Raw genomic sequence first — 23,586 nt, forward strand, 5'->3', positions numbered from 1 at the left:
CATATTTATACGTATTACTTAGTAATTTAGCCTATTCATAAACAGACAGTAGAAAGAGACTAAATACTGTAGAATATCAAAACACTATATAAAACTAATATTGATTTGATCTGTTTGTTTTCAGACCTATTTTATTAATTATACTATAGTCTAACTTAATATTTTGAAGTGACATTTTTAGCATAACTCAGCATTTGCTGGACAAATACATCTTTGAACAATTATATATATACATAAACAAATTGTATTTATTTGCAAAGACTAATATGTTCAGTAGTGACAACTTTAGTGTACATTTACTTCAAAATCATGTCACTTAAATAGCATAAAAATCAGGCTCAATTAATAAAATCAGGCTAAACTGACTAAACTTTTGATTTCAGAAGCAACAGGAAAGTGATGCAAGAACAAACTATCTTTATTCAGTTAATGCTTTGGGTTTGGATCATAACATTCTCACGAAACAGTCAGCAATTAATATCATAATTGTTTTTTTTCCATTGTGGGACTAAAGTTTGAACAAATTCAGCAGAATGATCCTAAATGTTTACAATATGTACGATTCTTACTTCCGTGTGCTCCAGGAACCTGTTCTGAGATATATTTCTAATAGTTAAAGGTCTATGGTGTCCTCAAATATCATTTATCATTCTTCTCTATGATTTAATTGTCATTTCTCAGATTTAGATTTGCATTTCTATTATATAAACGTTACTGACTGCAGCTGCATGACATTGAGACAGTCAATTTTATCAAAAACACTTTATTTTTTCAAAACAGCACATTAAACAACTACAGAAGGAAACAATTGTGGCAATATATGAAGATGTAAAAAGGAAAGAGAAAAGAGAAAAGAAGGGGTCTAAAGAGCCATCAGAGAAAGCGAAGGGACTCATGACTGAGTGAAGGATGGAGGTTCAGTACTGGAAGCTGCGTTTGGTCTGAATGTCGTCCAGGATTTGCTGTAACTCCTCATCCTCAAACCGGCCTTCCAAACTGATGAAGAATAAACATAATATAAACAGCTCATTTTCAGTTCAACAGTCTCGTAAGACATCAACCCAAATGTATTGAATGTGTTCTCTGAAGAAAACACTCATATAGTCAATAAGCTGTTAACACTAATTAGTGCTAAATGAGTCTCGTTTCAGACTGATGATTAAATCAATGTAATTTCCCCGTGTGAGGTCTGTTTCTCTGTGTAATGCAGGCATGTTATCATGACTGGAAGCTCCAGCTCACCTGGGAATGAGGGCCTTGGCCTCCTCTGCAGCCTCCGGACACAGATTGGCTAAACTTGCCAACTCAAACTTATGAAGCTTCTTCTGCAGAAGCAAGCTGTGAAACACGGCGGTTATCATTCATATGAATATCATATTCACTAAATGACACTAAAATTAATGAGTACAAGGGGAAAAACACCACACTACATCTCAGAAATAACCATTTAGTTTATATTAAGATTAAAAAATGCAAGTCCCATTATCTTCTATAGTCACAATACGATGCTTAGAAGAACATGTGGAGGTGTTTACAATAGGGCTGCAAGATATGGCTTTCTAGTACCATTGTCAAGTTTAATTAATTGCAATTTAATGCTCTGTGGTTTACCAACTGAAACGTAAATAACAGTATTATAATATTACAGCAAACTAAAATTATTTTTATTACTCTTTTTTTTTTTGTATTCATTTAATAGCATTATTACAATATATTTATTTTAGTTATAGTCACACTGAAATTGGTCAAATATAGTGGAAAGAGATTTTAACTGAAATTGTTTTTTTTGTAAAAATCCAAATATTCAAGATTTTCCCAAACCATTCAGCCCTAAATTGACTTTACACACAAACAAATAAATATATCTACCCACTAACGAGTGGGATCCTTTTTTTCCCTCAAATTCTCTCAAAATGTTCATCTGATGAAAATTCCTCAATGTTGTCATATTGCAAAATATAAAGTATTGCAAAGTTGTTGTTTTGTTTCTTTCAATATCAGATAGCCCTAGTTTTTTTTATATTGATATGGTGCTTTTAACAGTACAGATTGTGTCAAAGCAGCTTTACAGTATTAAATAGGAAAAATGTGTCAATATTGCAGAAGGAGTAAATAGTAAACACTCAATTTTCAGTTAAAGGCAGTTCATCATTGAATTCAGTGATTTCATCATCCAGCTCAGTATTAATATCACTGCTCCTGCTCGGAGCATGCAGAGCAACTGCTGCAGAATCCAGAACTGCTGCTATAAACAGATATAAGAGCGTGAGAGTAGTGTCAGCTGTGAATTCAGCACGTGTCTCTGTATTATCCAGTGTACTGTGTGTAGGGCTGACCTGCGCACACTGGCGATGGTCTCTCTGTTCTTGAAGCGGCTGAATCTGGCGGTGTAGTTGAGGGTCTTCATGAAGACCTCCGACAGCTCCTGCTCGTCCTCCGCGCTCTCGTTCTGCTGCTTGCGATGCTCCAGCAACATGTGGACCTCCGAGTTCAGCAGCGTCTCTGCGTTCTCAAACTCTGAGACAAATCAAACATCGTGAACACATCTCCACAACAACACCCTGAACTAGACGAAGCAGTCAGGAAATCAGACCACACGCGTTCAGACGGTGCATTCTGACAGTCGATTCAAACACAAGGTAACAAGGACAATTTTACCTTATTTTGGTGCGTGATGGAGACAGTCAGAATGATCACAGCGATAGGAATATAAGCTATCATTTAACGGTATCACTGCTCTTTAATGGTAATCTTATTTGCTTTAAACAGAAAAAAAACCTGAAACAAATTAAGAACATAATTAACATTGCTGTAAATTCACCGACACTGTAAAAAAAAAAGTTGAGCCAATTTAAAATTAAGGCAACCAGCTTCAGCAGATTTGTGAGTTCTCTCAACTTATTTTTGTAGGAGATTCACAACTTTTGCTGTGTAAACTTAAAACAATAAGTTGAGAAAACTCAAAAATCTGCTGAAGCTGGATTAATTTTAAGTTTTTTCTTTTTTTGTTTACAGTGCGGCGCGGCGCTCTGTCGGTGAACATCATTTTGTAGAAAACTACTGTATAACACTTTATTTGTTCACATGTGAACAACAATAATAATAATAATAATAATAATAAGTGTTGAAAATAATAATGTATAGAAAAATAAGCCACATTAACTAGTTGCTTAAATTAATGCGAATATATAAAAGTTTACTAAACAGCAACTGCAACAACAACAATAATAATATTTTTATTACCACAGTAATATTAATAAGATGTTGTTTAATTAACAGTATCAATACTCTTTAACCGTATTCTTATCAGTTCATTTTTTAACGCCAAAAAATAAAACATAAAAATAAAACTGAAACAAATTAAGAGCAGAATTAACATGTATATTTTGAAAAAAAAAGAAAAATATATATAAACTTTTTTATAATTAAATAGTAATTCAACTAAACAGCAATTATTGAACAAATCACAATTATACAAACAAAACAAATGAATATAAAACATTTATTTGTAAATACAGCAGCGTGTTTAAGGATGATATACAGGTGTGGGTCATAAAATTAGAATATCATGAAAAAGTTGATTTATTTCAGTAATACCATTCAAAAAGTGAAACTCGTATATTAGATTCATTCATTACACACAGACTGATATATTTCAAATGTTTATTTCCTTTAATTTTGACGATTATAACTGACAACTAATGAAAGTCCCAAATTCAGTAAATGAACACCAGGATAACTCAGTGCAGGTAAAAGTAATTATTAAAGAGACACTAAGTACAGAGAAACTAAGTACAAGCAAATAAAGTCAACATATAAAACAAACATGCAAATACATTTAGGAGATCCAACAACACGAAACCTGACAGCATGTCCTTACAGTCGAGCTTATAATAATGATCAGAGTAACCTCTAATCTTCTCACCTTTAGGAAACATGAGCTGAGACGCGTCCTCCTCCACATCTCCCACATGCGCTGCTCCTCCTGCCGCCATCACACAATAACTACTGAGAAGAAGAGCTAACTGCACTGTTTACTACATACTACACCGCGCTCGGAATGAAACGCATTCTACTTCCGGTCATGAGAAGAAGAAGAATAAGAAGAGAGGATTGAGCCGCAGCGCCACCTAGCGCTCTGTGGTTAAATGCAGGACACTCGTATATAACACTTTATTTGTTCACGTGTGAACAACAACAGTAATTATAATAATGTGTTGAAAATAATAATGTATAGAAAAAGAAGCCACAGTCTCACTTGAAGCCAATCAGAATGTACTAAGACACACTGTCGTTGTTGACAGGCTGAACCCATGAAGGTTGAAGCTGAACTTTCGTTTGAAGATAGCATTTGCCTGTTCATTTACTTGACTTTTCAGCGGTGAGCTGACATATTGTTTTCCATTTTATAAGTTAATAATTATGTGCCATTGACCTTCACAACAGCAGATCAAAATGACTCAAAATTAAAGGTATATTTTGATAATTACTTAATTGTCAGTAACACATATATTTCATGTTGTTTTTTGTATGAACATGTTTTTATGCTGTCTTGGCTTGTTAAAAGATGTGTTCATCTTAAAATTGATCTTACATGCATTTATAAAACGAGTGTGCTGTGGCCATGTAAGCTAATCTTGCTCAAATATAGTAGGCCTATAAAACATATTTTCCCCAAAATGTGAATTTTAAATAATTGCTGTTTTCTTGCATTTTTCATTTCTCTCATACTGTGAAATCTGCAGTATAGTGTTTACAGTTCAAATGGTTAAATTATTTCATTGAATGATGCTGTTCGAAACATCTGTATTTCAACAGGAACAGTTGGGTAACAGTCCACGGGGAATAACGTTCAACTATGTCTGTCCCAACTATTTAAAGACCTGTAGCAGGCATCACATTTGAAATGAGCTCATTTTGTGCATAAAATTGTAAAATTTCTCAGTTTAAACATTTGTTATGTTATCTATGTTCTATTGTGAATAAAATATTGGCTCATGTGATCTGAAATTCTTTAAGTTTTCATTTTATTCAAATTGAAAAAGTGTCCCAACATTTCCTGAATTCAGGTTGTAAAGTGTACGGTCAGTCTGATGTAGGGCTCATTGTATGGCTAGGCCAAAACTCTGCTTGTGACAGCTCTGTTGCCTTGTGTTTCTCATACAGCTCTGGGATTTCAAATTAGTTGTGTGATGGTATTACATACCACTTGTTAAGTGACCGGATCAAGTGTGTTAGTTGGTACCATGTGGTATCTTATGATGAACGCTGTACAGCCAGCAGGAGCTCTGGTATTGACTCTGTCTTGTTGCTCTCTTGTTTCTGTTTTTCATAGACATAGATCACATTACTGTCTTGCAATTATGGGACCAAATGCCTCGTCTTTTTTCATTTTTTTTTTCATATTCGTCATCCTTTCCTATCAAAATGCTTGCTACAGATGTGAGAACCAGAAAATTTAACCTGTTCCAAAAATTTTTTATGACGGACGAAAGTTTCGGAGGCATTGTGTAAATGTGATTGACACAAGGTGAGGTCGTATTTATTTTTTAATGTGTGAAAATTTCGGACGAACATTTTTGACTCTGAGGAGGGATGAACCACAAATTGGTGACAGAGTGTAGGACGTCCAAAGCTTATCGATGGTAGAAGGTCTATGTGGTGACAAGTTTAATGATAGGCAGGTGCAGGCCGATCAGAGCGCCCATGATGACCCTGTCCTCAGCCCCGAGAATGGCCACATGAGCAACAGAACTGGACCTTGGAGCAGTTGAAGAAGGTTGTCCGGTCTGATGGGTCCTGTTTTCTTTTACCTCACATTTGCTTGGCGATGTAATGGCATGAGGATACACTGTGGGAAGATAACCAGCTAGTTCAGGGACTGCTCTGGGCAATGTTCTGCTGGGAAGCCCTATTTCCGTCATGCCACATGCCACCTACCTAAACCTCATTGCAGACCAGGCATTCCCTGATGGCAGTGGCTTCTTTAAGCAGGATATCGTGCCCTGCTGCACAGCACATATTGTTCAGGTGTGGTTTTAGGAGCATAATGAAGACTTCAAGGTGTTGTCCCCATCTCCAGTTTTTTCTGCTTGAGTATCTGTGGGATCTGCTGTAGCAACCAGTCAATCCATGGCAGCTCCACCTCCACCTACTTATTTGACCAGCCAAGGTACCAGCACAAAAACACACTAAGCTAAATATTGCTTAATTATCATTATCTAAATAAATAAATCAAAAACTGAGATATAATGTTTTTAAATTTCACACATCCCTAATCCACATCAATGTATCAATACAACTCTATTAAATATACAACTTAAGGTCCATAGGCTATTTTTGCATTATACTCTCAATTACCACTAACAATATTTTGGACTTGTTTGTAAAAATCATGTTAAATGTATTTAAATAGGACACCCATGCTCCTTCTCCAAGATGCTGTGGTTATAACACTTAACAGCAGGGCCTTTTGTTTAAAGCCACTTGGTAATGTATGATTTCTCCTGAAGGTAAAATAGCTGAGCACCGGTGAACAGGGTTACTTAGCCAGACTTAGCTGTTTGCAAGTAGTGCTTATCAACTGGTAATACAATCCTGCAGTATGGGAACAGTTAGAAAGAAACAAAAACAGCAGAAAACTAAAACAGGGTAAAAAGACAATATTTTATTAATTTAAACATAAAGTTATCAGGATGCTTATCCATTCAAATTCAGTAACAAAAATCCACATTCCAAGTAGCCTGAAAGAAAGATTAAATTACATATTTTCAAAGAAGAAATCTTTTATTTTTTAAAACAAAAACACTTCCTGAATTGATTGTGACATCAAATTTGACTGCGATACCTTTTACCTTTGTCAGAATTTACATTTGTAAACCCCTTTACAAGACATTCATCTAAGCTAATTTTAAACATTTAATAATTAAAGCCTCACCTGTAAAATCTTTTTTTCTTCCTTTCAGTTTTAACTGTATTTTATGGAAACATATGAAAGTTGTCTTTGACAAATTGCTTAGTTAAATTGAGTACTTTATTTAAATTGTTTTATGAACTGAACTTTGGAAGTCACGTTTAGTTACAATGGCTTATTCAATTTAGAAATTGGACATAAACTTCAAACAAAGTATATGCATTATTAGCAAATTTCAATAATGTGGCAGAGATGATTTAGAAACAAATGGTATTTTGGTAGAAAAAGACATTAAACTTAAGAAACTGAGGAAAAAAAAAAAGTTTAAGCACTTTAATCCATCAACCCACTATCTCCAACTGGTATCACTTAATACCTGAATTGGGCCTCAAATGTATGGGTTGCTTTCCAAACTCACTATCTGATGATAAATTAGAGAATATAAATATGAAGTCTTTCTGTTGCTCATTTCATTGAACATATTTAATTTGTATATCTATAAAACACCTCTTGAATATCGTGAAGATCAGCATCCACCTCAGTGTCCTCCTTGAAATCTACATTTGTCCTGTTATGTCTCTGTTCTACTGACTGATCTAGTATTTGTCATCATCTGCATCGCTGAGAGTTTCACCGCCAGCGAGAGAGACGCTCTGAGCCAATCTCTTCCGGAAGTGTCCGTTGGGCACCTGCCAGCCTATCCGCGACCTTGTGCGCATCGAGGCGCTGACCGTGTTCGCACGGCCTAGGCTGGTGGCCACTGCTGCCTCAAAGGTAAGAGTTTCCATAGGAGCGGCAGAATCAGGGCTGTGCTCTTCGTCTTGTGGGGCGAGGAAGGAATCGGAAGGATAGCGGCGAGCGGATGAACCCAGATATTCACCCACTTCAAAATGGGTACTTTCCTGCTGTCTTGCTTCCTGGTCTTCAGCACTGTCATCCCATAAAGCAGTACTACAGCACCCTATCATCTGCTGGATGGTTGCGTCATCATCGTCATCATCATTATCATCATCAGCATGAGATGAAGGTTGCGTGTGGCACACTAAGGGTGAGTAGGAGATGTGAGGGCGTGAGCAGGTGGAGGTCTGGGACAGGCGACGCTTGCCGCTCGGGGTGCTGGACTCTGAGGTGGAGGGAACAGGGCTTTCGGAGCTGTTTCCCTGCGGATAAATCAGATTTCAAGTATTTAGGATGATAATCCAATTAGTGTCATTTAAAGTTAAAGGGGTAGTTCATCCAAAAATGAAAATTCTGTCATTAATTACTCACCGTCATGTTGTTCCTTCGTTCATCTTCGGGAAAACAAATTAAGATATTTTTAATGAAATCCGAGAGCTTTCTGACCCTCCATAGACAGCAATGCAACTGACACTTTCAAGGCCCAGAAACGTAGTAAGGACAAGGTTAAAATGGTCCATGTGACATCAGTGGTTCAACCATAATTTAATGAAGCTACAAGAATACTTTATGTACTTTATGCGCAGAGAAAACAAAAATAACAGCTTGATTTCTTCTCTTCTAGTCGTTATTTTTCTTCTTCTCTTCTAAGTCGTTATTTTTGTTTTCTTTGTGCATAAAAAGCGCAAAATTGAAGTGACTGTTTTACCGATGTCGTTACTACGTTTCTGGGACTGGGAACATTTCAGTTGCGTTGCTGTCTATGCAGGGTCAGAGAGCTCTTTGACTTCATTAAAAATATCTTAATTTGTTTTTCTTATTAGTGAGTAATTAATGACAGATTTTTTTATTTTGGGGTGAACTAACACTTTAAGATACAGTAGGAGCTTAGGCTGATGATACAATACTTTTTGAGCAATGTTGCTTTCAACGGGCAATCTGTGAGACACAGGGCCCACGACCAATCTTAAGTATCCAGGTAGAAATTTGCTACCCATTCTCAATCGGAAAGTGCCCTAGCAACATCACTCAAAAAATTTTGCCCAGTAAAATTGCTCAAAAAGTTGTCCCATGTATCATCAGTCTTATAGTATCTTAAAGGGATAGTTCACCCAAAAATGAAAATTACCCTATAATTTACTCGCCCTCAAACATCCTGTGTATATGGCTTTTTTTCATTCAGACAAATACAATCGGAGTTATATTTAAAAATGTTATGGCTCTTCCAAGCTTTATAATGGCAGTGAATGGCTGTTGTGAATTTGAAGTCCAATAAAGTTCATCCATCCATCATAAAAAGTGCTTCACACAGCTCCAGGGGCTGAATAAAGGCCTAAAATGTTATTAACCGCTATCTCTAGCCTTCGCAAATTATCATACGCGCATTCACGAGAGTGGCATTCCAGTAGAATTTATGATGGATGGTTGCACTTTTTTCTAACTTCTGTTGGACTATTGACTGTCACCACCCATTCACTGCCATTATAAAGCTTGGAAGAACCATACATTTTTTTTTAACATAACTCCGATTGTATTCATTTGAAAGAAGAAAGTCATATGCATCTAGGATAGCTTGAGGGTGAGTAAATCATGTTATTTACATTTTTTGAGTAAACTATCCCTTTAAGCTGATAGCTGGTTTCTAGATGGCCAAAGCAAGTCATCTGCTGTTTGATCAGTACCAAAAAACAGCTTGACCCAGTCTTGCTCTGGATCTGAGTCTCACTGCTTAGTGTCACAGTTTGGATCTGGATCTTGGTTTATGGTCCCTGACGAAACCTAAACATAGAACAGTTCTTTCTTCTTTCACGAGTTCACACTTACATATATTTAGCACGAGTTACGTAATGCGTATTTGGCGAGTATGGTAATACGTAGTTGGCGTGCTGTCCTGGGGAAGGGCTCTGAGCTCGGGAATGGCCCGAACCCAGAGTATCCCCCCGTGGTATGGTGAGAACTTAGTGATATTGGTGGAGAAGGGGTGGTGGAGGGATGCTGATAGACCGTCAAATGAGTGGAGGTATGTCAGCTGTATTTATGTCCGTGAGTTGATTGACTTGATTGCGTACCACTTGTGTTTAATTAGGCTAAGTATCTGACGTGCTCCTCCCGAACTTTGTTAATAAAACATCATTTAATTTCTAGCTGTCCAGCAGGGGGCAGCATTTGTAGCATAATGTTCAGTTACACGTAAATGAAACATCCTTTAGTTTTTTTTCTTAAAAAGCTGTGAGAGATCATGTGAAAGAACCTTTTCAAATAGATGTTTGAGCTGCTTGTTTACCTGTCTGGTGACCCCATGTATGCGCTCCTCACTGGGAGAGCGGGAACGAGATTTAGAGTTCGATTTATCCGGAGAAAGTAAGAACCGTTGTTCTTTTGGTCGTCCTCGCACCTTTTCCATGTACTGTGTCTGGTCTGAGTGGGACACTGTAAATTGTGAAACAGATGTTATACATCACAGACAACATACAGTAGGTTAAAGGGTTAGTTCACACCAAAATGAAAAGTATGTCATTAATTACTCACCCTAATGTCGTTCCAAACCCGTTAGACCTTCGTTCATCTTCTGAACACAAATTAAGATATTTTTGATGAAATCAGAGAGCTAACTGAACCTCCATAGACAGCAACGCAACTGAAATGTTCCCAGGTCCAGAAACATAGTAAATACATCGGTAAAACATTCCATGTGACATTACTTTTTTTGCACAAAGAAAACAAAAATAACAATTTACTCAATCATTCTACTCCCCCGAGTTACGTCGTCCGCCATTTTAGAGAGTATCACAATGCATACGCACACTTTCGCCTAAGCATAAACAATGCTGATTATTTGGGTACTCTCCAAAAAAAAAAAAGTATTCTCGTAGTGTCGCAAAACTGAAGTTGAGCCACTGATGTCACATGGACTGTTTTAACGATCAATTTACTATGGTTCTGGACCTGGGAACATTTCAGTTGTGTTGCTGTCTATGGAGGGTCAGATAGCTCTCCGATTTCCTCAGAAATATCTTACTTTTGTGTTCCGAATATGAGCGGAGGTCTTACGGGCTTGGAACGACATGAGGGTGAGTAATTAATAACATCATTTTCATTTTGGGGTGAACTAACCCTTTAACTATGGCACACATTGAGTTATAAACAAGGGATTTAATATCTTATACTGCACGTATTTTCATGGGGATTCTCATAAAAGCATGACTACAGAACTGTTCAAGCCAAAGCAGAGCAAAGGGTAAGTTATTGTGCTATATGTGTATTTTATGTGCAAGAAATAGGTTAAATTGTTCAAATAATATTTTCCAATGAGCATGCTGTAACTTTCAGAACTTCCTCCTAGTCCTCTCTAGAGTGTTTGACGTATGAGCATGCAATTTATCAGCTCTTGTCTCTTGCAGGGTGACTCATTGGACAAGCGTTGGCTGGTGTATTTGTGTATTCTGGAGTTGTGCTGTGTCTTCTCACTTTACAAGGGAAATGCAGTAACCAACCTGCAGCTTTGTAGCTCTTCTGTCTGGTTCTGAATGCATGTTCAGGTGGGCGATCTTCCCCCCACATGCCATTCAACCCTGATTCATCAACCTGCGCATCAGCATCACATTAGATACAGTCAGCACAACATCTTGTCAATCTATAACTCATCATTCTATAGTTTACTTTTTATTATTTGTAATACTATAACTCATAATATCTATTCCAAGAAAATTATTTGTTTTTACTATTTTAAATTGTTAACCTCCTGATAACGTATTGTGTTGTAACCAGAAACCAGGTGAAAATAATAAATTTTTCCCTGTCAACTATTTCAATATGAAGACGTTTTAGCACCTGAGAGGCATCGTTGTCTTCACTGCTGTCTGTACGGTGGGTCATGGGCTGCAATAACAGCTCCTGTGGTGATATGGGGCTTAAAGCCACAAACCCTCCACTGGTCCTACAACACAGAACCACATCTTTAATACATACACAATACTGTGAGTGAAACTTTAAACACCTATAATGCAAGTCACTATGCAGTGTACATAACAGTATAGCTTATGCTATAGTTTTTATGCTATTAAGCAGCAATGATAGGAAACATTTGTATTGTGCCATATATTCATAAAATGATGCATGCATTGGAGTATATATTAATACAGTTCAGTTATGTGTTATTTTAGAACATGACCCTTCTTTGAAGACAACTAAACTTACAAGGCTGATCCAGCACTGTGAGATATCAGGGGCAGGGCGGCAATTTTCTGTACAAAAGAAAAAAAAAAGTGAAATTATAAAAATTTCTACTGTAGTATACACAAAACATGTAACATGCAAATAAAAAATTAAAAAAGCATGAAACGAGTACATAAAAGTCAGCCTACCTGTGCCTCAATCTGTTGCCTCAACTTCTTGGCTTTGCTCTGTTTAAAGTAATCCATGATCATCATAGAAGCATAGATCTTTCCAACCGTCATGTCCGTGTCTGGAGTTACACATATTCACAGTCATTATGAAAGTGCAACGGATTCATTTACATCAACCAAACCAAACTTTTAACATAGGCCAGTTTAATGCTCATAACACTGTTAAAATAGAAAGGTGTCATGTAATGCTTACGGAGAACCTAAAGGAATAAGGTGATGCCAAAAAAATGAGATGGCAATGCTTTTGCATTTCCACAAGAAACTTTGCATTTGCTTGCAAAACTTTTGATGGAAATACTATGAAGCAGGAACAAAAAGTGTAAACTTTCGTGAGCAAATGCAAAGTTTCTCCGGAGAATGCAATACTTTGGAAGAGAATGTTTCTTGTGAATGCAATACTTTTGCGAGCAAAATTAAAATCACTGAAAAATAATGCGTCCGAAAACGCTTAGGGAATGCCTTCAGCATGACCGCGCTCTGAATCACGTGTACAATCAGTCCAATGGAAGGGCGAGGCGTCACGGGCGGGGGACGTCAGGACCAGGAAGCTTAAAAGCACGTGCGGCGGAGCCGGCGTCAGTTTCTCTGCCATTCAGCAAGTGCTCTGTGTGTCTGTCAGTCTGATACTTGTTTTGTGAGTCTTATTTAGTGTTGTTCGTCAAAATCCTATCATTAAAAGAAAGCACTGTGTTCAAGGCCACACACAAGTCGAAACATAAGGGCGATCACGGATCACGTTTCAAGCTGTGTGTTCCTCCCTGCTCTCACTACATCACGAGCGGGGATACACACAGTTTGTGCATGGTCTGCCTGGGTGCGAGGCATGCGGAGTCGGTTCTTGAGGGAGCCGACTGCCCACACTGTTAGCGGCTTCCGCTGCGCACGCATCGCTCTCGGAGGGCTCTCTTCGAGAAGGGAGCCTTTGCGAGTGTTCCTCAGGGTGCTGGCCCCGCTGCTGCCGAGGCAGAGCGGCTGCTGCACTCGTGGGGCTCGCAGGCTGATCTGGCAGAGGGAATGGAGACGGGCGGGTACCTATATTCTTCCTATCCTGCAAGATCTGGTGCCCTCTCCTTGGATTCGGAAGCCCGTTCCGCGGTTTCTTCCCCCTGAGCTGAGGGCTCGACGCTTCATTTCTTTTCCTCCGAGGAGGTTGATGTGGTGAGCGTCGACGAGGATTCGCCTCCTCAATTGCCCCAATATGAGGAGCTGCTGGAGGTGGTTACTCGAGCGGTTGCCAAGTTAGACATCGACTGGCCCAACGAGAAAAAATCTGAGCTGCAGAGAAGCAGGTTAGATGAACGCTTTCTGCGAGCAAGGCCACCACCTCCACTCCGGAGCCTCCCGTTTTTCCCCGATCTCCACACTGAGATGTCGAGATCGTGGGCTAAGCCATTCTCGGCCTGCCTCTTCACCCCCGCGTCTGATTACTACTGTAATGTGGGGGGATTGAGTGATCGTGGGTACAGAGCGATGCCACGGGTTGAACAGATGCTCACAAGCTATCTGTCGTCCGGGGTTGCATCGTCTCTGAAGGCTCCGGTTTTGCCCACCAAACCACTACGTACTACATCTGCGTTGATGAGCAAAGGGTATGCGGCAGCAGGTCAGGCTGGTGCGTGTCTGCACACAATGTCTGTGTTACAGGCGTACCAAGCCGAACTGCTGAAAGAGTTGGATGAGGGCGAGGAGTTCAAGCCAGAAGATATCTCAGAACTCAGGAGGACCGCTGATTTAGCTCTCCGCGCCACCAAGGAGACCGCCCATGCCATTGGGCGCTCCATGGCAGCTATGGTGGCAGCGGAGAGGCATCTTTGGCTGACTCTCTCAAATATGAGTGATAAAGACCAAGTCTGCCTTATGGACGCCCCGCTTGTGCCTTCTGGCCTGTTCGGCAACGCCGTCAATGCAGTCGTCGACAGGTACCAGGAGGCCTGTAAACAAGCGGCGGCGTTCCAGTGGTTCCTCCCTCGCCGCTCTCGAACTCTCAGTTCGAACTCTCCCGCCCAGCGGCCTCCTCCGCATACCAGCTCCTCATATAGGGACACACAAAACCAGAGCCCCCGCAGAGAGGCCAAGGTCAGCGGCGCTCTGCGCCGGGGATTTCTAAGCCCAAGATGGACCTGCGGGCTGTCATTCAGGCTAGGAAGTCCTCGGCGAAGAGGTACTGATGTATGTGGTCCAGGACTTCTGAGGGCGACCCCTACAGGGGTGGAGCGGTGGACACCGCATTACACGGTGCCCGTCTCGCTTCAGTGCCGTCAGGGGATCGGTCTGCCAACCCTGCCGGTGTTCCTGGATGCAGCCGTCCCAGCGAGCATTATTTTCAGTTCTTTCCGCCCGGAGACGTAGCGGAGCTGAAAAACTCGCCACCTCTTCGGAGGTCTCTGCAGCAGTTAGATCAGTTGCCCCCTGCAGGTGCGCCGCTTCTAGCTGCTCCTGTTACACCAGAGGTCAGTCTCGAGAAATTGATTCCCTTAGTAGATTACATGGCGCCGTGGAAACTGCTGCCAAATGTATCTCTTTGGGTCCTGTACACAGTAGAGAGAGGCTATCGTATTCAGTTCGGCGCTCAGCTGCCGCCATTCAATGGGGTCACTCAGAATCTGGGTTAGGAAACTAACCCTAACCCCGACAAGAAGTTAATACTCTGCTGAGGAAGGAGGCCATCGAGGTGGTCCCTCCTCACGAGAGACAGTCCGGATTTTACAGCCGGTACTTCATAGTTCCAAAGAAGAATGGAGGGCTGTGTCCCATTTTAGATCTGTGTCAGCTGAACCGCTCAGTCATGCAACTGAAGTTCAAGATGCTCACAATCAAACATGTCGTGTCTCAAATCAGGTTCGAGGACTGGTTTGTCACGATAGATCTAAAGGATGCGTATTTTCATGTCTCCCTCCTTCCAACTCACAGGAAGTTCCTGAGGTTTGCTTTCAGGGGCGAAGCTTACCAATATCGAGTTCTTCCCTTTGGCCTAGCACTCTCACCCCGTACTTTCATGAAGTGTGTGGATGCGGGACTGGCCCCGCTACGGCTTCAGGGCATCCGCATACTGAATTATATCGACGATTTGTTGATCCTAGCTCAATCAGAGCAAACGGCGGCTCGACATCGAGATGTCGTTCTCGCCCACATGAAAGACCTGGGATTAAGACTAAACGCCAAGAAAAGTGTGCTTTCTCCATTACAGAGGACCACTTAACTGGGTGTGGTGTGGGATTCGACCACGATGCAGGCACGCCTGTCCCCTGCTTGTATCGAGTCGATCCTCACGGCAGTCAAGAGAGTGAAAGAAGGCCAGTCACTAACTATCAAGCAGTTTCAGAGACTGCTGGGTCTCATGGCAGCTGCGTCCAATGTGATGCCTTCTGGCCTGCTGTACATGAGACCCCTATAGTGGTGGCTCAAGACCCCTACAGTGGTGGCTCAAGGCTACAGTGGTGGCTCAAGACAAAGGGGACCAACCCACGCCGCACTTTCAAGGTCACGAGACGATGCATACGTGCCTTAGACATGTGGAGGAAACCTTGGTTCTTGTCCCAGGGCCAGGTACTGGGAGCTCCTTGTCGCCATGTAGCACTAGCGACGGACGCGTCCCTCACCGATTGGGGAGCAGTCATGAGTGGCCACCCTGCCCCGCGGTCTGTGAAGTGGCTGCCGTCTGACATGGAATATCAATTGGCTGGAGATGCTGGCCATGTTTCGAGCACTCAAACACTTCCTCCCAGACCTAAGAGATCACCACGTGTTGGTGTGCACCGACAGCACGTCGGTGGTCTCGTACATAAACCACCAAGGAGGTCTGCGGTCGCGACCCTTGTACAAGCTGGCGCACCAGATCCTTGTGTGGTCCCAGGGCAAACTCCTCTCACTGAGAGCAGTGCACATTCATGGGCATCTCAATGTGCAGATATGGAGAGTGTTTGGCCAGGCACAGGTGGACCTGTTTGTGACTATAGAGTCAGCGCAATGTCCCCTCTGGTTCTCTCTGACTCCTCCAGCTCCTCTAGGACTGGATGCTATGGTGCAGACTTGGCCGAGGCTTCGTCTGTACTCTTTTTCCCCTATCGCTCTGCTCCCGGGAGTTCTGGCGAGAGTGCGCCGGGACGAGGTCAGTCTACTACTGGTAGCACCGTTCTGGCCGGGCCGAGTATGGTTCTCCGACCTGATTTCTCTCCTCGACAGCACTCCATGGGAGATTCCCATTAGGAGAGATCTCCTCTCACAGGTGGGGGGCACTATCGTCCACCCTTGCCCGGAGCTGTGGAAGCAGTGGGTGTGGCCACTGAGGGGGCACAGCTCATAGCTTCCGGTCTCTCAACCGAGGTTGCTGAGACCATCCTCCAATCCAGAGCTCCCTCTACGAGGAAACTGTATGCCCTGAAGTGGAAGCTCTTCACTTCATGGTGCGGAGACCGCCAGTTCGACCCAGTTAACTGCCCGATTGGTACAGTTCTGGAGTTCCTGCAGGCCCGTTTTTCCGCAGGGTTAACCCACTCCACCATTAAAGTTTACGTGGCGGCCATTGCGGCCTACCATGCTCCTGTCGGTGGTAAGTCAGTGTGTAGACACCCCCTTATTACACGTTTTCTCCGCGGTGCACTGAGGCTAAGGCCGCCGGTACATTCACGTGTCCCCACATAGGACTTGGCTGTGGTGCTAGAGGCTCTTTGCAAGGCTCCCTTCGAGCCCATCGAGGAGATATCTGACAGACTCTTCACTATTAAGACTACCTTCCTTTTGGCTATTTCCTCTCTAAAGAGAGTTGGTGATCTTTAGGCCCTATCTATTTTCATATCTCTAGGGTTTAAAGAGAATGGTCTGAAAAAGAGAAAATAAACAGTGAGCAGCAGTTCTGTGGGGGAACATGCCTTGTTGAAGTCAGAGGAGAATGGCCAGACTGGTTCAAGCTGATAGAAAGGCACCAACACACGTCAAACCTCGAAGCAGATGGGCTACCGCAGCAGAAGACCACACTGGATGCCACTCCTATCAGCTAAGAACAGGAAGCTGAGGCTACAATTCACATAGGCTCACCAAAACCGGACAGCAGAAGACTAAAAAAGTTGCCTGGTCAATTTTTGCTGCAACATTCAGATGGGAGAATCAGAATTTGGTAAAACAACTTGAAAGCATGGATTCATCCTACCTTGGATCGATGGTTCAGGCTGACGATAGTGGTGTAATGGTGTGGGGGATAATTTCTTGACAAATTTGGGTCCCTTAGTACCAATTGAGCATCATTTAAACACCACAGTCTACTTGGGGATTATTGCTGACCATGTCCATGCTTTTATGACCATAGTGAATGATCTTGTGATGGATACTTCCAGCAGGATAACAGGCCATGTCACAAATCTTAAATCATCTCAGACTTGTTTCTTGAACGTGAAAATGAAATCACAATACTCAAATGGCCTCAACGGTCACCAGATCTCAATCCAATAGAGCACCTATGGATCTCGTCATGGAGGTGTATCCAACAAATCTGCAGCAACTTTGTGATGCTATCATGTTAATATGGACCAAAATCTCAGAGGAATTTTTCCAAGGCAGCTCTAAAAGCAACGGGGATCCAACCTGGTACTAGCGAGGGAAAGTGGCCGGTGAGTGTGAATGGAAGTATATGTCCACAATTAATTTGATAACATGTTGTCAACAAGGTGGTTCTGGGCACAAATGTAGATAGGCATAATTTGTTAAACAATTTTAAAAACTAAACAGAATGCTGGCACATCAGAAGGCACATTAATCATAGCAGCTGACAACAAAGGCATGTCAAAGAGTCAGACTACAAGGATTCAAAAACTGGAGACAGGTTCAACTAAAAAGTGTTATTTTGTCAGAGCAAAAAACTTGTGGGCAGCCCTCCAACATATAGCACAGTTGTGCCTCAGGCAACCTAAGTTAAATCACAGCTAAAGGGCCTTTGCCTGTTCTGTTCTGTTCTCCTATCTCTCCTCCCTGTTGTTTCCTGTCTCATCTACACTGTCCTGTCTAATAAAGTCCAAAAGTATAACAAAACATACTTTTGTGCAAAAAGACCCTTCAAACAAAAACTCTAAGGCAGGGTTCCTCAACTCTTTCCCTGAAGGGGCAATCTACTGCAGAGTTTAGCTCCAACCCTGATCAAACTCACCTACCTGTGATTTTCAAATGATCTTGAAGACTCTGATTAGCATGCTCAGGTGTGTTTGATTAGGGTTATATCTAAACTCTGCAGGAGTGGGCCAGATTTGAGGATCCCTGCTATAAGGTATAGGCCAAGATCAGGGGTGTCCAAACTCAGCCCAGGAGGGCCACTGCTCTGCAGAGTTTAGCTCCAACTTGCCCCAACACACCGTCCTGGAAGTTTCCAGTTTGCCCAGTTAGCTGGTTTATGTGTGTTGTATTGGGGTTGGACCTAAACTTTGCAGTACACTCGCCCTCCAGGAACAGGACTGGACACCCCTGTCCAAGAAGGTTAAGACCCAATCTGGAAAGTACCAATTAAAGACTCATGATCAAGTATAGAACTCAGGATACATCAGATCCTCAGTTTTACCCTGCGTGACCAAAGTTTGATCTGTCTCCCTTCTCAGGAAGTGGCCAACTCTTATATGGCCCCTTCTACCGTAATTTACAGTCTTAAAAATTTCGTCCACGTCCTAGTACTCTTTGAAGAATGTAGATTGGGTCTGTTGCTCTGATATCTTCAGGAACTGTTGGTACTGTTTGGAGTATAATCCCGAGTCCTCTAAAGTTATGCATCTCTGGAAAGGGTACAGGACAGCCAGAAGTGCTGTCTATGCCTTTTATTTTGTAGTTAGAGGCCACTCCTTGATTGCAGCAGTACAACTTCTGAGGGCCTTATAACTATTTTCCATTGCAACTGAGTCTCACCTTTGTTGATGGGTACCAGAAGATCCAGAGTCTTTTGGGACAGGTGTGGCCAGGTGACACTTATCTCCTTCTGCAATTCGATGTCCAACTGTAGCCGGTCCTCACCCCCTGATAGGACACATATGGCGTCAAATAAGAGATAAATACAGTAGATAGATAAAAAAACTGATTGCATACTTTGCATCCTTATAATATTTAAATGTAAGAGTATTTCTGTCACTTATGCAGTGCTGGGATTTCTGAGCATTTTGGGATTTCTCCCCATTTATTCCTCTTCACCAAGCTGTCATGTGCAAGACTGTTTTCTCATCCCTGGCATCTGCAAGAATTTCAGCCTCTTCTCCTGTCAGCCTAGTTTTATTTTTCTTTACGTCCTGCCCTGTTCACTCAGATACTGACGCTAGCCTGCCCTTCTAGACTCTGTTTGCCTGTTGGCCTGCTCTCTTGGCTCTGAACCTGGACTATTTCCTGGAATATCCATCTCTTTCATTCTCCGTGGACTATCTTGCTGGTTTGCCTGCTGACAATCTCTGCCTGGCCAAAGTCCAGGCTGTATTACAGTTTTTTACCATTCTTTTTCCTCATAGCTGTTTAATGTTCAATAATTTGCACTCCAAGTAAATTATCTGCATTTGACTCCACCTTTCACTGACTGGGACAGCCATTGGAATTCACTAAATAATTCCAATATAGTAATGATGTGGACTCTTGTTGCAGAGGTGTCGCCATATAATCATTAGTGTCCCAGTGTGTAATAAGCCAGGGTTCTTTTCAGTTCCCGAATTTATGTACACAATATACTGATGCACAACATAGGGAGCTTATAGAGACACACCCATACAGGTGTGGAGCAGTATGAATAAATTATGCTATAATTGTCATTGTACTTCTATTCTTTTAAAGTACTGATTTACAATTCTGACCTCTAGCGATTTTCATCTCCAGTGCAGTGCGGATCAGAGACATCAGTGTTGATGTGAAGTGAACCGTCATGTCCTCATCGACTGGCATATTCATCAGCACCAGTCTCTGCCAACAGCAGCACAGCGTGGTTGCAAAAATTTATGATCTAAAATGCTCAGGTTTTTAACAGTTATTAGTACTAACATTAAGTATTTTTTCTCTATATTTCAGTGGCACACAGCAAATACTATATTAAACAAAGAAATACATTTGCAAGATACAACTTTTCTACCTTGTAGGCAATTTTGGCAGGACACTTCTTTCCCAATCCAAGAGGTGGAGACATGTGGGTTAGCATCTCGTACATGGCAGTGTAGTGAATACGGCCACTGGAGGGGAAAAGCAATGGTATTCAGTTCTTTGTGATTCTCATATGAACAATGGAGAATAGCATTTATTCTTCTCCATTTTTGCATACCACACTTCTAAAGAAAGAAATGCTATCAAAATATGCCACATTATTTTGCTGTACAGAACATGCTTCCTCTATACTTCTGAATGTACACAAAACAAAATACAGTAAATCCAACATACTGTAAATTACAAAACAGTGATTATTAATTTCTCCAGAATGAAAATGACTGTTTTTATGAGTAAGTCATTGAGTCAACAATTCAACAGATTTGCTCAAAAAACACTAATTCACTTTCTCAATGTTTTGCGATTGTACATAGCAGTGAGGGAAAGCACCTTTCATTTGCCTGCTGTGACAAATGCAACAAAGTTAGGTAAAGCGATGTGTGCGGATGCTTAATGGATTAAAAAAAAGTCCTCTGCCATCAGAGGGAGGTGTAATGTTTGGGGACTGCATAGAGACTGAATCCACATAGACTTCTACCTGTGGGCTTTTGTAGACAGGAGTGGGATAAAAAAGTTGGAGGACAAAGTATATAATTGTTTTTTGCTTAAAAAATCCATCCCATACAAATCTCTAGTTGGCTACTTTATTTCAAGTTTTTGTTGTTTCAGGCTTTGTTGTTTGGGTCGCTGGGCTATGAGAAAAGCTATTTTCTGCACTACATGCTGATCTCCAGCTGTCTAAATTTGGCTTTATCCTTGGTACTCTTGATGCCAAAAAGCTCTTCAGTTCTTTCTGAAAAGAAACACCTTATGCTACATATGAAGTTTAATGAGTTCATGGAAACTAATATGATAATTATGAAAGTGAAATATGAGGGGTATGTTTACAAAAACAGTAGTGTTTGAATACACAATAAACATGAATAGCATGTTTTAAAAGAAAAAAAATCAGTATATCATTTTTCCACCCTATCACTGCATTAAAGCCTTTAAGACAAAAATATCCATAGAACCCAAGCCACTCTTGACAATAAACCCTATTCAGAGCACTTACTTTGCAAACTCTGTTTTTTATTCATTATACACCTATATCTTTACAAGAGGAGACAACAAATCACTCCAGGCCAATATTCAGTTCTGCATTCTATCCAATCTTCTATTAACACCTTTCTTAATGTTTATTTTATCTGAAATGTAACAGCATTAAATAAATACGATCTAAATTAACATCTTTGGTGGTCCTAAACAATTAATGCTGCAATCACACCATATTGTAATTACTGTAATTTCGAGATGGCAACACGTGATGTTCTACTTGGAGCTGTTCGCACCCTTGGACTCGGACCCAGAACTATCGCACTACAAATGCCTAAACATAGCGCCTAATGAATCTGAGGTGGTCAGGTGGTACAAGTCGCAGCTCTCATAAAGCTCCCACTTCACAAGTTCTAATTATGAGTTCTATGAGGACGTGAAGGCTTTTTACAAGTTGATATCTTGTAATAACGGTAATTACGATATGGCTTGAATGCACCTTAACCCACACACACACACAAAAGCCCTAACAACCATGTACTGGAAACTAATGAATACAAAAATTAATTGAAAATAAATAAAAATTAAATTAGAGTTCAAAGTACTTCAGCTTTATCCTTGCTAACAGATAAAACAGTAGGTACTGAGATGGCTTTCACAACATGCATTAATGAATTCCTTCATCGTACTCTTAAAAGAAATTGATCTTTTTCCATAGTTTCCTGACCTTACTGAGTTTAAACTAGCTTTGGCATGGAAATATATTACTTTTATGACCTTCAGACACAGCACTTTCATATAGTTGCTCTTTTGTTGGTTTGAGTGCTTCTGTTGTCCTCATTTGTAAATCACTTTAGATAAAAGTGTCTGCTAAATGACTAAATGTAAAAGTAGTCTAAATTCATAGATTTATAGTTTTAATCGCCCTCAGGTTGCATTTGGAAAATAACTTAACACCGATTAAAATCTAGTAATTTTAAATTAAGCAAATATATTTTCAACAGAATAATTGATAATTAAAAAAAATCTTTAGTTGCAGCCCTAGAGTGAATGCACATTGTTCGGTACATACTAACACCACACAGAAGGATGTTAGGGTAGGCACGTACAAACCCACCTTTCTTTGAACAATCGAGGCCCTGTCTTCCTTTTCATCTCACATGACATCATCCTTCCCTTGAAAGCCTGTAAACAGAAGGATGTGGCCTTCAGCTTTACTTACAAGGGACACCTGTTTGCTCAGTCATCCGCTGACTTCCAAACACTACGCTAAATTCCATCTCAACTCCAGCCCTGGAGCATACAACGATAACTGCAAGATCGGCTTCCATTAGCCTAGAAGAATTTTTGACTTTCTAAGTATCGACATACTGATGTCCACTAATTGCCATTCGAGGACAGCCTTATTGAACAGCTCACAGTAAGTCCTGAATCCAGCCCAGGCCAGTTTTTCTTCTGGCAGCACACAGGAATCTAAAGACCCGTCAGAAAATTACAGCAATTTCACCACAACAAACTGAAAACATCCGTCCGTGTCTGACGCGGTGAGAAATGTAGCCAAATGTTCTGTGCATATTTGGTTCAAACAACTATTCAGTTTGATTCAAGCACAACATGTTTTATGCCATCTGGGAAGACACAACAACAACTGTAAAAAGCAATAACGATAGTCCCACTCCTCCATGGGTTTTGGTAACAATTTAATAATCCATATTAGACATTCTACTAACTATTTACAACTCCATGTCCACTAGCAGTCATTAGAGTCTGCTTAATGTCTGCTAACACTTTTATTTTGATGCTCCCCAAAACACTGTTCTGACTATAGGTGACTTTGCACATACATGTCAACTTATTCTACTAACCAATGGTCTTCTAATACACTAATGAGAGTTAATTGGCATGTAGTTGCAAAGTTACTTATAGTTAGTAGAATGTCTATAGTGGATTGTCAAAATAAAGTGTAACCAAAATTTTTCTTGAAGGGTGAAGGCCCAGGATATTTGCATATTCATAACTACTGTTAAATGTACTAACATATAACTGAGTTGAACTACTGAACAGAGTTGCATCTGTATAAATGAATAAACCAAGCGAAATCAAAAGGAAACATGATTGTGGATGTTAATGTATTAATGTAATGTACTGGTGAAGTGCCTCTATGCGTATGACAGTAAGACCAGTACAAACCAT

At 40.9% G+C, this 23,586-nt stretch overlaps 2 protein-coding genes across 2 annotated transcripts in view; both read right to left on the reverse strand.

The window, feature by feature from the left end:
* Positions 1 to 227: 227 nt before the first annotated feature.
* polr2d (RNA polymerase II subunit D) lies at positions 228 to 4,100 on the reverse strand. Its single transcript, XM_079435868.1, has 4 exons — positions 3,926 to 4,100; positions 2,337 to 2,517; positions 1,243 to 1,338; positions 228 to 996 (listed from the first exon to the last, which is right to left on the reverse strand). Exons 1-4 carry the CDS (start codon positions 3,993 to 3,995, stop codon positions 918 to 920), a joined length of 426 nt encoding a protein of 141 aa, XP_079291994.1. The 5' UTR covers positions 3,996 to 4,100; the 3' UTR covers positions 228 to 917.
* Positions 4,101 to 7,509: 3,409 nt separating this feature from the next.
* The window catches only part of LOC306881071 (voltage-dependent R-type calcium channel subunit alpha-1E-like), a gene marked incomplete at both ends in the record, with an annotated part of 89,938 nt that continues 73,861 nt past the window's right edge, over positions 7,510 to 23,586 (reverse strand). Inside the window, 9 exons of the mRNA XM_079434971.1 lie at positions 7,510 to 8,073; positions 10,095 to 10,240; positions 11,305 to 11,395; positions 11,642 to 11,747; positions 12,008 to 12,054; positions 12,175 to 12,275; positions 19,096 to 19,203; positions 20,019 to 20,124; positions 20,291 to 20,387. Coding sequence (XP_079291097.1) covers positions 7,510 to 8,073; positions 10,095 to 10,240; positions 11,305 to 11,395; positions 11,642 to 11,747; positions 12,008 to 12,054; positions 12,175 to 12,275; positions 19,096 to 19,203; positions 20,019 to 20,124; positions 20,291 to 20,387 — 1,366 coding nt within the window. The remainder of the gene's footprint in view (positions 8,074 to 10,094; positions 10,241 to 11,304; positions 11,396 to 11,641; positions 11,748 to 12,007; positions 12,055 to 12,174; positions 12,276 to 19,095; positions 19,204 to 20,018; positions 20,125 to 20,290; positions 20,388 to 23,586) is intronic.

The sequence above is a fragment of the Barbus barbus genome (genome assembly GCF_936440315.1).
Source record: "Barbus barbus genome assembly, chromosome: 15".
Classification (NCBI taxonomy): domain Eukaryota; kingdom Metazoa; phylum Chordata; class Actinopteri; order Cypriniformes; family Cyprinidae; genus Barbus; species Barbus barbus.